General features: G+C 40.1%; 1 protein-coding gene across 1 annotated transcript; it reads left to right on the top strand.

Annotated features, from left to right (window-relative positions):
* Positions 1–2709: 2709 nt before the first annotated feature.
* On the top strand, positions 2710–7511 carry LOC134616857 (uncharacterized protein KIAA0040). Its single transcript, XM_063461904.1, has 2 exons — positions 2710–2830; positions 5884–7511. The coding sequence occupies exon 2, from the start codon at positions 6413–6415 to the stop codon at positions 6743–6745; it is 333 nt and encodes a 110-aa protein (XP_063317974.1). The 5' UTR covers positions 2710–2830; positions 5884–6412; the 3' UTR covers positions 6746–7511.
* Positions 7512–16487: the final 8976 nt, after the last annotated feature.

Genomic DNA, 16487 nt, shown 5'->3' with positions numbered 1-16487 from the left:
TGACATCATAGCTAGATTTTTGCATTTATATGCTCTCATAAAAAAAGCCCAAAGTTTATAATGCCCACTGATCGCTATTGAAAGATGACTTTCTGTGAGAGCAAGAGGCAATTCCTTATATAGACAAAATCATTTCTTTCTCTGTCTTGCTCTCTGCCCGTTGTCACAGAGTTGGCCTTAGACATTTTACAGGACTGGATTATAGCTCAGGTTTTCCTCCGGGGACACTGGATTTATTAGCAGGCTATTTCTGGACACTTGTCAGATTCGTCTACAACAACCCTTTAGCCAGTTTTCATTAGCACTCCCATTCAGAAACTCTCACAGTGCACTGGATAGGGTTCATACTCATGTTTCAGTGTATGCTGGCAGAACCAGCAGGTCGTGGTGATTTGTAATGCCCTTTTGCACAGTCCACTGATTCTGTGAGGCTTTACTTAATGCTGCTGGTAATGTCAAAGTCACTTTTTTTGCCATCGTGATTGTATGACCAGTGATCCGACATGAGCTCAGTGGTCTTTCCCGCAATTTGTTCAGCTACAGACCTGAGTAGGATAAAGGGATATATTGTTGGAACCTTTTTCTCTGAGGTGAGCTCCGCTGCGAGCAGTTTCTATAAACCAGATGGGAGCTGCACCCTTTATAGCACAGGGTCCAGGTAGTATAAATGGAGAGTAAGATTTCCATAGAGGAAATGGGAGGTATATGAGGGTCACTGCAATATAAGTTAAACATAAGGTGTCCACAGAATGAAGGAGTGAAGGAAAGAGATAATAGAGACTGAGGTTTATAAGAACAAAACACAGTCTGTCAAGGAAATGCATATAAATCCTATATATATATATATATATATATCTTTATAAAATAAAATAAAAAAATATCCCTGACAACATATTTCTACAATATCTGCCTCTTATTTGTTCCAATACTGAAACCTGCTGTTTTTTCCATTACTTGAAAAGGCAAATTGTTACATCCGACACCTTTCAGATTGTTTCTTGTGTCGTCTCAAGGTTGAGAAGCAGATCCAACAGCACACATAAAATCTAGGTTAATACAACCCTGCAGGTTTAAAAGTGTGCCTCTGCAAAAGAGTAGATCTAAGCAAAAGAAAAGGCGGCTCCTGCGCGCAGGTGTTTGAAGCAGCAATCAAAAGCAGCAAATGGAATACACAGAGAAATCATTTTCATACAAACTACTGTAAAGAAGGATTTCCATCAAGAGAAGTGCTGCTGCACTCAGGTCATTAATCAACGCTTGCTCGAGGTGACTGGACACTGTATTGCCTCAACAGCAGCCGGGATAGAGTCTCACTGTGTAGCACTGCATGCCCTGGCAATCAGACGGCACCCTCTGTGCTGGTGTGTGTGTGTGTGTGTGTGTGTGTGTGTGTGTGTGTATGCGTATGTGTGTGTGTGTGTGTGTCTGTGAATGCCTGGTTGCTATTTGTCTGAAATGGCTCAGACAAACCTGCAGACACGGTGAGGCTTGTCTCATAAGTTTTCACGTAACCATGCCTCATAGCTACAAGAGAGCCCACTTCCTTCTTCAGGCAGTCTGAAACCTGTCAGGAGGCATGATTTTAAAAAAAATCTGATTATCAGATGAAATCGTCCCATCTACATACACCATGAGCAGTGAATAACTATAAAAGAGCAGCGACTCATCTGATCTCATCATGTTTCAGATAAAGGACACAGACATCTTTTGCATCTAGCTATCTATATATTTAACGTTTTGATTTCTTCCACAACTACTGCTTCTGAAGAGGGTGGTAAAAGTTAAGTTCCTTTCCTTTCTGTTCATGACCAGGCTCTGCACACATTAGACACTCTTTGAACTAATTCTCCTTATATAATGTGTGCTTATATATTTTTGCATGTGTATAGGCACACATCATAAAATATATGAATGCACAGGACCTACAGATTGTGTGTCAAAGTCCTTTAATAAAACAACCCTCTGATGAGAATAGTGAACAGTTTTCTTTAATGTCAGCTGAACCCTTTTTTTTCTTGATTCTTACTTGAATAAAAATCTTGTTTTGCTTGACTGAACTGAAAGGGCATCGACCACAATGCCACAGGCATAAAAAGTGGGTTTCTGTGTGTGTGTGTGTGTGTGCACTTCACATGACCTCCTTCTTTCATATCTTTCTTGTCTTGCTCATACCTCTGTCACTCACCTGGTTGTATTTACAGCACACACAAACGTAGGCTTGCGCAGTTTTTGTTCCCCCTTTTTATTCCTGTTTTGGGGCCCACAGATGGGTGGAGCAGTGTTTGTTCAAGCAGTCATTTAGTGCTATTATGCAAAATGTTTCAACCTTGCGTGCAACTTCCACTGTAGTTGCAAGGTTTTTGGATGAGTGCATGCATGGAGGCCTTATTGTGGAGGGATTCAGCTTTTAATACGGCATTCCTGTGACTTCATATCAGACTTTTTAACTTCGTTTATCTGACTTTCTGTCTTTCTGCCTGACGTCATTTAGTGAGGGTAAAGTAAAACAACCACAACTCTTGAGCACAGTGTGTAGGAAACATGTAAGCGCAGACAGAGGGCCCATTCTTATACAAAGTGGGCAGGGTGCAGTGACGCTGTGACCAAAACACACACTTACACAGAGAGGAGGAGGAGGAGGAGGAGGAAAAGGAGGAGGATGAAACAAGGGTAGAGAGGGAAACAGGAACAGAAAGTGACGATGTCAGAGTGAAGGGGACCAGACCAGAGCTGAAGCCAGATGCCAAAACAGAAACAACAGAAGTTTGAGCAGCTAACTGGATTAGACATGACGCGAGACCTGACCTGCTACTTCACAAGCGCCTGCGGGGTAAGGTTCTGCTTTCAATGAGATCTTAACTGCCACTGAATACTTTCATACTGCTGTGGCTTAATTTGGTATTTGCTGATGTTTCTTGTTGTTTGATTAAACTCAGGTAAAATTGCTGCTTTTGGGACAATCTTCATTCTTCATCCAAAAAAAAAAAAAAAAAAGCTCGGTTTTGGCTGGGGTTAGATTAGATTTCAGCCAAAAGCGTCTGTAATACACTCTCGTCTCCTTAAAACAAACCATCCCACTCAAACGTCTGTTTCTAAGAACTTTCACTTTGTCCCTCACTTTAGTTTTAAAGGGCTGACTAACTTACTGATGATGTTTATTAGCTTCATCTGGCTGCCTCCTCCCTTTTCTTACTGGCAGTGTGACCTCCACTTTGCTCATTTCATTCCAGTTAGGACTGAGCTGACACATCTGACATGTAATGGGCTTGTGCACTTGCTTTTGTTCACTGTGAAGCATATCAGCGGGCCTGTTGCTACGACAGCAAAACAGCTGCACTTTGAGATCAAACACAGATCATGTTTTCTGCGGAAAAAAAAAATCTAGAGGTTTAGCTGTTTACCGGTTCTTGACTCAGGTCAAAACAAACACACCCAAGCGCTGTGAATTAATGCTGACTGATGAGCGAACTGCTCTGACTCGGTGCTCGGGGCAAGTCATTAAAGATTCCTGCCATGCCTTCTGTCGCAACTTTTTCTTTTAGGTCACGCGTGTTCCTTAAAAAAGCAGCAGGGGCTAACTGTGTGCAATCATAACATTTTTTCTCAGCCCCTTCCTGGCTTTGTGTGGCCCAGAAAGGGCCTTTTCCTGTGTATGAATGCCTCAAGAAGAAGACAAAGTCATGAGAAAGTGAAACAGCTGGTGAGAGTCTCTGAAAGAATGTTGACATGAGTGAGACTCATTTTAATTTATTTTTAGTAAAAATAAAGCTACAATCTATTTAAAATAGCCATTAAGTTAGGAGCAAGTACCGGCTCACATGGATGTTGCCAACATTGTGAACAGAGTCATCTCACAGTACTGCACAGAAACGGCCTGCTGAGTACGAAACAACAGTGGCAATCAGTTTGTTTTTACTTCTCTTACTGGATTAATTCCCTTAGCACGTTGATGAAATGACACGTAGATCATAACGCAGCATTGTATTTCTTCTGCTAGTGTTTCAACTATAGCTCACCCGTGTATAAACGCGTCTCAAAGTGGGCTCTTTGTTCCTGGCCAGAGGCTATAATTATCATAACACTCAGTGACTTGTCCATTCTATTTAATGACTTTCCTACTGATTCATTGTGAGTCACTTCCTTTCTACTGGCTAGATCACACCTCCGTGCTTCACTCCCGATCTCTATCCCTCTCCGACAAACTTATTGCTCAGCGGCTCTGGCTCGCCGCGGTGGCAGAGTTTTCATAATGGCGGGATGATCAGAGCGTGCACAGAGGTGCTGCAGCTCAGCCAAGCTCATCACAACAACATGTACCTGCAGCCAATAATCAGGAAAGATGTGGCAGCGACGCCATCGCTCTCAGGAATATGCACGGGTTTCCATGTCGCCTGCAGGCAGCCTTTGTTCCAAACGTGGTGCACATTTTTGAAATAAGGCACATTCCTGTGCACAGCTTTTATGTGCTGCTATATGGAGATGATTATTTGGTGGAGTTATTAAACCATCGCAGCAGAACGAGATAACGACGCACGCTGCCCTTGTTTTTCTTCTCATCAGAGAAGCACTGAGTGGCATTAAATTCACTGTCAGTCTGTGCTGTGTGCATTTTACTTCATTAGTAGACCCAAATTTTCCCATTTCAGCAAAATCTAGATTAGTTTTTTCTTAAATTTGCCAGTGACCTCATTTGCTTCTCTTTTTTTTTATGAACAAACCAAAACTGCACAAACTAACATGAAGAGTCTCTAATAACCCAAAAAGAAATCAAGCACAGTTTCTCATGCGGTGGTTTGGATCACTTCTATTTTCTGAAATGGGATTGCTCTCTCTGATCTCTCACTTAAACATTTCAGGTGCTACTTAGCTTTAAGTGCTTAGCTTCCTGTTGAGCAAATGAACAGGAGGGAAGTTAGCGGGCTGTCTGTGGGTAAACTAATTTCACACATGAGGCACAACGCACGGTGGAAGCCGTGCCTATTTGCTCTCCACTTGCAGGTGCATCTTCATCTCTCTTTCTCTGCATACGAAGCAACCGAATGTGAGATGAAAATCTTTTTCCTTCCTGCGAACAGAATACAAAGAAGCCCTGTAGCCGAAAGCTACAGAGACTCTGAGGAGCGTACTTGAGTCAAATGGTGTTTGAAAAACTATAGTTGTTTAACAGCATTTAAATAAAAATGTTGCCTCAAGGCTTCAGGCTTAATCAAATAGCTTTTTAGTCTCAGAGTAAGGAACAATATGACTTTTATTTCCATGTAGGACTGACAATTGAAGTTCCTTACATCAAGGATTCCTATTTGGGAGAGCTGTTAGGGGGTGGTTTTATTTGAGGCCAGCATAAAATTGTTAAATTCAGACATTTAGGAATACTTAGGCCACATTCCGTCCATCTCCTGCTTTGGGATCCATGAGACCTGTATATTCATGAGCCTCCTATAGCAGATCTTTCTCTGGCCTACCTCTCTCCCACTTCGCTTCTTTTTTTTTTCTGACACTGTCACGTTCTCCATCTCAGCGGGATTCTTAGGAAGATTGGTTACCTCTGTCTCGGTCTCGCCTTCCCTCAGACACAATCTCCCTCCATTTCTTCCACTCCTTCTTACTCTCTCTCTCTCTTCGCCGCTGTCTTCCTCAGTGGGACTCTTAGAGAGAGAGCTGCCCTGAATCATGAATGCCCCTCTGCAATATTAATGAAGGGAAAGCTGAAAAAAATCCGAAGCTGACATTGATAAGATGGGGGGTGGGGTGCAGGAGTAGAGATGTTAAAGACAGAGGCAGAAAGATAGATTGGGAGGCAGGGAAAGAGTGAGGGAGACCGGTTGTCTGCCTGGACCCAAATTTTCTGTTCATGTTAACCTTCTTTTTTCTTTTTTTTTGCAGATACATCCACATTAAGTCACTTCTCTACAGCTCGTCAGACTGAAAGTTAAAGGGGAGGAGGACAAGAGGAAACTCGAGAAAACAATTACTGGAATGTCGACCTGGATAAAGAAACTTCCGCTTTCCCCGAGATCAGAATCCTCATATTGAAAGCCTTCTCTAACCAAGTGACCTCTTGGTTTTGTGGATTTGTTTAAATGGGCCTTGGCCTTCTCCAAAGGAGCACTTTAAAGCAGAAAGCATCTGTGACGTTTGCTTTTGGTGTTTCCATTTAACACACAGAGCACAGCCCTCGTTGGATAGACGAGAGTCTCAGGGAAACTATTTCATTTTGGGCAGTTTTTTAACCTTAATCCAACCACCCAAAGGGCTCAGAGGGACATTATATCTTTATCATTTTAGTACCCTGGCATCCTAACATGCACATTTGCTGTCTCACAACTATTTCAACTCTCTAAAGGATTTAGCAAAACTTTTCCAACAGTGAGATAGTCTCATTTAAAGGGCTTACACGTCGGTATCCTAAGCCATGGATGGGAAAACTGACAGCATTCAGGATTTTTTCAACCAACTGTGGCGCTTTGCTTCAGAAAAACACAACCAGGGGGCCTATAACACAGTCTGCCTGGTGGTCCTCCTGACGCTTCCCCTGCTCGTTCTCCTCACAACAGTGGTGGTGTGCTGTCACTGCTGTTGCTGTCGTCATGCCAACAGCTGCTGTTGTTGTTGCTGTGGCGACACCGTGTCGTCTTCAAGGTCAGAAACAAAGAAGAAAAAAAATTCTGCCAATACCGAAGACTTGTGGATCTCGGTCAAGCCGGGGCCGATGACGCCCGACCGGGTCGCTCTGGCCATGGAGTAAATATCCCTTCTTTGACCTGAGACTGCTGACGAGTTTATGGAAAGGAGCTGATGGAGCATCCCGAAAAGCATAAACCGTGGACGCTCTTGGACTCTGCTGAGCTGATATCCAAACAAAAAGGATGAACTTCACCTAGTAGCGGGCACAGATGTGGTTGAAATATGTAAAGAGTGTATATATTGTTGTCACTTTTCATTCATAAGATGTCGTGCGGTGGTTTTATGACAATGTTTACAGCATTTTTATGAGCATTTTTTTTAGTGTTTGGTACATAAAGGAAGAAATATGAAGACAGAAGCACATATATAACTGCAAGTGTGTGTGTGTGTGTGTGTTTGTGTGTGTGTGTGTGTGTGTGTGTGTGTGTGTGTGTGTGTGTGTGTGTGTGTGTGTAAGAGAAGCACAGTGTTATTGAGAGCACTTTGTTCTTAGAGCTCCCATGTGAAATTCAGTGCGTGTGTATTTGGGAGAGAGAGCCAATTTAGGGTCTGCCCAGTGCTCAGAAAGCTGCATTACTCACATTCAGGCTGCAATGCAGACTGTGATTGACTCTCAATTTCTAAATCAAAAGGCACTGACATCTAAAAAGCTGAACTCACTGCCTACAGAAAGAAACTTTCTTCATTCCAACATTTTTCCCCCCGTTTCTTGAAGATGTTAGAGCATTGTCACAGGAGTGGAACTTCACTATTGCACTATTCAGGGCCAAATAAGCATTAAAAAAAGACCATTTGTAAAAGATAAAGTGAGACCCCCCCCCCCCCCCCCCCCCAAAAAAAAAAAGACAAACAAACAACAATGGAAACTAGAAACAAGATACTCATACTGAAAGAGGTGGCGTAAGTTGGTTTAGAGCAGATCCGTATGCACTTTTGCCCCCGTATCTGGGGGCGTTGGGGCTTAGGAGGTTAAACTGGCATTAAGTTTGTTTGTAATCACTTTTGGCTAACTTCCTAGCATGGATGTGGACAATTTCAGATTGTCAAAAGTGTGTTTAATTAAAACAAACAAATTGCTGTCTAAGCATACATCTTTGCATATTTCATCATGCTGAGAGCTTCCCCTACACTTGTGATTGTGCCATAACTGCAAAATCCATTTTACGTGCATTTCTTTAAAAAGTTCAATGAGTGCTTACATGGATACTGCTGGTAAACATTATTTGCCAGCAGTATTTTATTGCCATTCTGTTGAGATACAAACATAATGCTCATAAATTTGATCAAGTCTCACTATTCACGTGTATACAACGTTTTTAGAAACGGGTTTGAACAGTATTCAAAGTAATTTTTGGTTTGAGCTTAATTAAATTCACATACTTTTCAAAAATTCCAGTAAAAAGAAACTGAAATAATCAAACGATTCGGGCTTCAAGTGGATTGTGCCTGAAGGCTCCTTGTTTTGAAAGTGTACGACATCTCAAGGCCCAATTAAGCAGAAGCGTCTCAGCAGTATCATCATCTTTATGCATTAGCTTATTTTGGCACTAAGTTGATCTTCTTGCTCAAGTGCTGCTGGGAAAACCGGCCCCACTCATTTCATTACGGCTCAGACAGATACGTCCCCATGTGGAAATTTGGGTTTGTCTCTTCTGCTTTATGTTCGCAGAGAGAAACTGTACGTGTTGAGTTTAATATGAAAGCTTGCCTTGCAAAACACAGGCAACGTATGATGACTAATAATTGCAAGAGTGAGACGTTTAACAAGAAAACACACTGCCATGTTCGGGGGTTTTTGCCGAGCACGTCATTGTGGTTTGTGTTTGTCAAAGTAAAATTTACAGTTTTTACTGGTTATTAAATGCTGACTGTGGCAGGCTTCTTATAACATAAATAAAAATGTAAAATGATGTTAAAAACTGAAAAAAATTAAAGGAATAGTTTGACCTGTTCAGAGTTATTCTTACTACTTTTACTTTCTCTGTGAGAGTTACGTGATTCAGCTTCATGTCTGCATGCTAAATATACACCTGCTGTCGACAGCTGGTTAGCTTTTCTTATTACAAAGACAAAGAGAAAACAGCTTGTCTGGCTCTGTGCAAAGGTAAGACAGTAATTACTAAAATAATGATCAGTAATTGTGAAACAGGAATTCACAGGTTACTTGGTTTTTTATGTGGTAACCTATTCTTGTTGACCAGAAGAGACTTTTAGAGGTACAAGGTGTTTTTATGCAATTTGGTAAACAGTTGAGTAGTTACTTCCTGTTTTCTGTCATTTGCTAAACTCTCCTAGTACTTTAAACTGAAAGGATATTGAAGCTTAATCCAAGGATATCCCCTTACATACCAGAATATGAGTCACACATTCAGTAAGATCCATAAACAAATATGAGCACTGATTCTAGAGACTGGAATTGGGGTGAAAATGTAAACTGTATGTCCAGCATGGATGCTACTGTGATGCTCCCTGTTGGTGTGAGGACTTCCAGAGTTCTCAATATGCTCAGTTAATGAAGGAGTTAATGAAGCTGTAGCTGTCTCATGAGGTGGTATGAGTCAGTGACCACTCCGGATATTATTCCACTGTAAACTTTAATCAGTCCAAGCACACAATACACATAAATGGTCAATCGCGCCACGTACTGTTCCAAATGGATTAGCCCACACAGGGGTGGCTCATAACAGACAAATGGTGCAGAGTGATCATTTAACCAAATGATCTACAGAAGCTAAGAGGCAAGCATATTTGTTTACACTTGCGTCTAGACCAAATGCAGGGATGCTAGCATTCTGCTAATTTCCTTCATTTGCTAGCAGTTGATAGGCAACATCATAATTTCGTCAATCAAGAATTTATGATAAAACTGAATTCCCCATTTTCAAACAATAACCTGACAATGCAGCTATCTCAAAAATATACATGCATGTTAAAGAAGCAGCTGGTTGTTGTAATGGTGACTCTTGCTGAAGATTTCTAATGCTGCTCACTTGATACAGAAAATCCATGCGGTCAGTGTTCCCAGCACTTGCTAAAAGATATTTCTCCACAACTGAAACACTTTAAAAACCAAAAAATTGAACCGTATCTACAGTTAAGACATAAAGAAAGTACGTTCTCTTTAAGTTCTGCTGAAGGTTTTATATAAACGGAAATCATAAAAAATGATCTGGTTATATAGTTAACAAAAATGCAGAAGCAAGGTGTGAAAAACAACAACTTGACGTAGTCGTTGTCAAAATCGTGTGACTTTCTCAATTTCGCACATTGTTGTTAAGGATTTTTGTCCCACTCTTCTTTACAATGTTGCTTCAGTTCACTGAGGTTTCCTGGCCTCAGTGCAACACCTCATTCTTTCCTTTTTCAGCCATTTTGCTGTAGATTTTCTGCTGTTCTTCTGTTAATTTTCTTGTTGCATGACCCAGTTTCAACATACTTTGGTTTACAGAGTTCAGTTACTGCAAGGTGTGCAGGTCCTGTGGCTGCAAAACAAACCAAAATCATCACCATCACCATGCTTTACAGTTCACGAGATGATTGTTGTGATATGCTGTTTCAGTTTTCACCAAATGTGGTTTGGTCTCATCTGTCCAAAGGACATTTTATAGAAATCTTGTGGTTTATTCATATGCAGTGTTGTAGACTGCCATGCTATTTATCGAGAGAAGAGGCTTTCTTCTAGCAACCTCTCCAAATTAAGCCATACTTTTATTTTTTTTTTCTAATTGACTGTCATGTTCCTTAACATGCTAACTGAGTCTGAGGTGTAGCTCTTGGATTTTTAGCTGTTTCTCGTAGTGTGTTACAATCTGGGGTGAATTTGATGGGGTATCCACACTGGGAACACTATCTTGAATGTTTTCCACTGAATAGTCTTTCTCACAGTAGAACGATGGACTTCAGATAATCTGGAAATGGACCTATAACCCTTTGCAGAATCACAGGCACCAACAATTGCTTTAATAAGATCACCTGTATGGTTCAGACCTGTAAAACTGAAACAAATGCAGATTTTATAGATGTGGTCGCACTTGCTGATTATCAATTAATCAAGTAATCAACTGAGTATCACGCACTGTCCCGAGATATAGAACCTTAGAATTAAAAGATGGTGTACTTTCTTTTTACCATGACTGTATATACTCATCCGTTCTATCAAAAACACAAGAAACATGTTGCCCACATTATTTTTTTTTGTGCTCCAGCTCCATTGTGTCCCATTTTGAACGGTCCCCTCATAAAAACAAGTTCACGTATTCAAAATTCCCCATTTCTCTTTCTTGTTTCTCTTTCAGCATATTTTAATGACCCGGCAGGCAGGAGAGTGCAGTTATCAGACTGTATGTAAAAAACTAGCATATGACTTCCAGATCTAAAAAATTATGAAAGTGAGAAAGTGCCTTAAAACTGCATCCTTTCTAATGTTTCTGCTCCACATATTGCAGAAGTTCTGTTAAGAAGTTTATAATAAAATGACCCTTCCTTTGATCTATGATCTCATTAAATAATGTCCGGACTATGGTCTCATTTGCTAATTTAAAGTCTTATCTAATACAACATGATGCGCATTTTCTAATGTTGGTCACCATTAGTGGAACATATCAGCATGTAGTGTCCCTTCATTTAAAAGTTAGTTCACCCTCAGGTTTCAAATGGTCACAAAATGATGGTAAATATGGATATAATAGAGGCTTTAGAATGGCCACAGTTGTTATATTAAGGTTTCTTTTGTAGTTTCTATAGTTTAGTATATTGCGCTCCTTCCCTGCTTGGTTATGAAGGTACACCAGGAATTCTATATTTAACAGGGTGCTAATGCTAACAAGCAAAAAATCCCTCTATATTCACTGACAGAGTTACCTGAGCTTTGAGTTGTCAGTAAGGTTAGAATAGTCACTGCAGAAAAAAATATGGTTATGGTTGGTTACGACAGCTGGTAAGCTTTTCATAATACAAAGAGAAAACAGCTTGCCTGACACTGTGCAAAGATAAGAAAATAATTACTAACATTGTAATCAGTCAAATCAGTACTTGTGAAACAGGAATTCACAAATTGGTGGGTCTGTGGTAATCTATTCTTGTTGACCAAAAGAGACTTTTAGAGGTACTACGTGCCTTTTGTGAACACTGGTCGCTGGTTGAGTAGTTACGTCTCGTTTTCTGTCATTTGCTATGCCTTGGGTCGTACTTTAAATTGAAAGCATATTAAAGGTTAATCCATGGTTTTCCCATTAAATACTAGCATAAAGTCACTTGTGCAGTAAGATCCAAAGATTAGTTTTATCACTGTGGCAAATATAGAAAAAAAACATGTTTATGGTTGTCATTTGACTTTTTCACACATGAATTCTAATCATATTTTAAATTCATTCCAGGTCATTTGCCTGGCGATTAAATTGTTTACAAGAGAGCCATGGGAAACGTATTCCAAATATGGCTTGTTGTTTTTTTTCACGTCTCTGTGCTATAAATATATATATATTAAGCTCAAGTGTCTGATAACACTTTATTTCCGCTCATGTCCACACATCCATGCATTTTTCTTCAGCACTTGTTAGGCAGTGACTTGACCTCCGTCACTTTAAACTGATCATAATTTATTTTCAAAGCACTGTTTAAATTAGCTGCAGGAGTTGGGGGAGGGAAAATAACACGTAGTGTATATTGTCTTCAGTTCTCTGAGATCAGAGGAAATGGAGGTGAGAGTATCTGTCATCTGTTTGAGCGTCAGATTTACCCTTGTGGATAGCTTCCTGCAAGATCGCGCTATGTTTTTTTTTCCCGCCCGTCTAATTATGCATGACATTGTTTACTTAAGACATGTTTGCATTGTTCCACAGTTAAAAAAGTGCTGATGTGATTCTTTTTGTTTTAATTATGTGCATGACTGGGTTTTGTTGGTTGCTCTGCATGCATAATTTATCATGATATATAGAGAAACAATGATAAAGCATATAAAAACAGTATGGGAGATGACAGGGACAGAAATAAAGTATTTTTCTAGCTTTGTGGGATCTCATTTTTCTATTTCTAATTTAAATTGAAGTTAACGGAGCCTTTAGGTTTTGACACGAAGTCATTATGTTTTCGTTTGCACAGGCGTCTTCATTCAGTGTGGCTGCCAGGACAATATGCTTACAAAAATTCACTGTGTATACAAGCAATGCGTTTACTTGGAGCACATATGCATGCCAATGAGAACAAAGTTCCTGATCGCTTTTGCAGCGTGTCAACTCACCGCGGTTGAAGAGACCACAGGAAGTATGATGGACTGTGAAATGTGAGGATAAAATAAACATAGACTATGATCCCTGCTGTGGCACATAAACATAGAATATGACGCCTGCTGTGAATGATTCCATACTGCAAAGTTTTCTATTACACAACAGAACCATCCACCGTTACTGCGACAAATTGCAGCAAAAAGTCAACTAAAAGCTGGACCATTGTTTAGTTAGGTATGATCTGTAATCAAAGAAAACGGAAAGCTGCTGAAGCAAAGCAATTAATAAGCACTTCTGCCCGCAGTGATCCTCGTGAACATATAATTTTCATCATTGATTTGAAAGCCGTAGCTAAGAAATCTTTGATGCACGTAATCTGTTTGGCTCGAGGAGCAATTCGTGTTTGACAAAAGACGTGCACTTTGTACAAATTCGTTACATCTCACGGATTCCTGATTTTTGGTGTTGTCAGAGTATCACCATAACTTGAATCTCAACATGTAAACATGTTCCTTTAAAGCCTGAGGTGTCGTTGGGTACTATCTTTGACAGCTTGCTACTTTTTTTTTACAGAGATGTGAAAAAAAATAAAATAAAATAAGGCACCGCACATTCTGCCAGGAGGTGTAACCACTTTGTTGACAACTAAGTGTATGCTTTGCCAAGGCAAAATGAAACACAAAAATTGCAGTGATGACAGGGTTTTTTTTAGCATTTCAAGTGAGCACTTCATCTGAGCATTTGGATGTAACTCATAACACATTCGTGCAAATAATATGTGAAGTCTGTCATAAATGTAAATGGTAACACTTGAGAGATTAGGATATACAGTCACTGGTCACTTTGTTAGGTTCAACTTAAAGCACGTATCTAATCAGCCAATCACATGGGAGCAACTCAATCCACTTGGTCAACATGAAGAACCTGATGAAGGTCAAAATTGAGCATCAGCCTATGGAAGGAAGGTGTAGGGACACTTCCAATAGACCAAGTTCAAAAAAGGCTTCTATGGCTGACACATGTTCCTGGTTTCCAAAACAAATCCTTCCAGTTGAATTATGACTTGAAGATTGTTTTATTTATTACAAACTAAAGATGTAACAATGAACTCCTTCCAAAATAAACATGAACATTCCAAAAAATAAGATATTTATCCAGAACAACCTGTGTACACGGTCAGAAAACCGTGAGACTCCTAGCCTCTCCGTCTATGCTTCTCTTCCTAAACCACACACGCTGCCATTGCACTTACATGCTTAAAGTGGTAGGCACCTCTTTTAGATTCTTATCCCAAACAGTGACATGTCCTTTATATTACCTTATGTAAACATAACTTAAATGTTCAAATGTATTAATTCTGAAAAGATTAATTATGTAACTAATCTATGAATCATTAAACCAAACATGAACTTAATCATTCATAGACATCTGGTGCCTACAGAAAGTTATTTAAACAATGTTAATCTTGACATTGTTGTTGGTGGTGAATGGCCCAAAAAAGACAAAATATCCAGTGAGCAGAAGGTCTCTGAGTGAAAGTAGCTTTCTGAACCTTGCTGGAGAATGACCAGACTGCTTTGAGCAGATAGGAAGGCAACAGTAACTTAAATAAACAGTTATTGTAACTAAGGTATGTAAAAGAGGATCACTCAATGCTTAACATGTCAAACTCTGGAGCAGATGGGCTACAGCAGCAGAAGTAGACCATAACGGGTGCCACTCCTGTCAGGTAAGAACAGGAAACTCGTGCTATAGCTCATACATGAAAGCATGGATCCATCATGCCTGGTACCAAGGGTTCGCGATGGTGGCGGTGTAAGGGTGTGGAGGATAGTTTCGTGGCACACTTTGGATCACTTAGACTCCGCAGCCCTCTTGAGGATTGTTCCTGTGTGCCCTGATTGCTGTTTCCAGAATTGCTATGTCAGAAAGCTCAAATCATCTTAAACTGGTTTCTCTCTTTCTCTGGTTAAACTGGTTTCTCGAACATGACAATAATGAGTTCACTGTACTCAAATGGCCTCCACAGTCACCAGATCCCAATCCAATAGAGCACCTTTGGGTCGTGTTAGAACGGGAGATTCACATCATGGATGTGGAGCTGACAAATCTATCATGTCAATAAGAAATAAAATCTCTGAGGAGTGTTTCCAGGACTTTGTTGAATCGATGCTACAAAGAATTAAGGCAGTTATAGACTGCAAAGAGTGTATACAAGAAACTAAGAACAGTTACACCTTCGCCTTTAATAAATTTAATGAAAGGCCAGAAAACGTGGTTGTTAATTAGAGAATGCTTAATGATTCAAAAAGAGTCAATCAAGGCTCTGAGGGTTTATAGATCCCTGGTTGATAATGAGCTTTAAATAAACATTCAGTTTCCCTAGAAAGAAAGAAAAAAAGAAAGGGAGAAAGAAAAAGAAAGAATCCACAGTGTTGCAGAAATGAGTCAATGGAAATTCTTAGTGCTCCCGTGTGCTGTGTGACAGTGGCTATCTTGAATTTCAAATGTCTTCTGTTTTGCAGTTTCTCTCTCTTTCCATGAACTGCTCACACTCCACCCCTTTAAACAAACACCAACTTGTTACCAAGATACCAGGTTCTCTCATGGAAAAAATACATCACACTGAACCCAAGGCATAAGTGTCAAAATTCAGACAAATGTGTATGTCAGCAACCTTATACTGTACTATATATATGCACAAACGTAGAAGGGAGAGGCAGAAAGAGAGAGACAAACAGGGCAAAGTGTGTTTTCTCTCCTCTCTGTTTATCCTGGCACTGAGCAAACCACTTGCCCCGTAAAGCAATGGCAGGAACCAATCTCCTTAAAGTAATTTGCAATCACTGTGCCTGAAAAGGCCTCTCGCATCAATGAGCTTTTGTGAGACCTTTCATTTCAAAGTTGATATGAATTGCTATGCTAGAAATATTTGCTGGCAAAATTTTTGTCAGCAGCCTTCTCAAACTCTTATTTGATTTTGATGAATAAACACTTGGGGAAAAAAACCCCAAGACATTTTTCACTTACTCATTCTAAAAGTGTTCCACTGTTGTTTGAACAGATTATATCTTATTTCGGTATCTTTTTGTGTTTAAATGGCGTGATGACCTTTTTATATCCTTTCCCTACACCCTCAGCAGCTTGATAAAAACAGCTCCTGCGCAGAGAGCCAGTGGCTGCTTCTGTCTGCAGATTATGAGATAGAGAATTGGGAAACTGCTCTGAGACCAGACAGCAAACAATCATCAGTTCCTGCAAATGTAGTTGCTCAACTCAGTATGATGAAAGTGTGGTGTGGTACTAAAGAAAGAACAGCTGAGTTTCACAGGTCAGATTCATGCCGTAGCAAATTCATGTCTGACTGAGAGGTTTTATTTATGTCTTATTAATAAAATTAAGCATCAATACAAGGAAAACAAGATAGTGATAAGCACTGAACATCCATCCATCCATTCTCTGCAGGGTTGGCCTTCCTATTGCTTTCAGAACTGTCCTAATTCTTCATGGCACAGATTCAAGGTGGTGGAAGCAATTTTCAGAGATTTTGGTCCATATTGACATGACAGCATCACACAG

Source organism: Pelmatolapia mariae, linkage group LG18, assembly GCF_036321145.2.
Source record: "Pelmatolapia mariae isolate MD_Pm_ZW linkage group LG18, Pm_UMD_F_2, whole genome shotgun sequence".
Lineage (NCBI taxonomy): Eukaryota > Metazoa > Chordata > Actinopteri > Cichliformes > Cichlidae > Pelmatolapia > Pelmatolapia mariae.
This window is presented reverse-complemented; position numbering and strand designations above follow the sequence as displayed.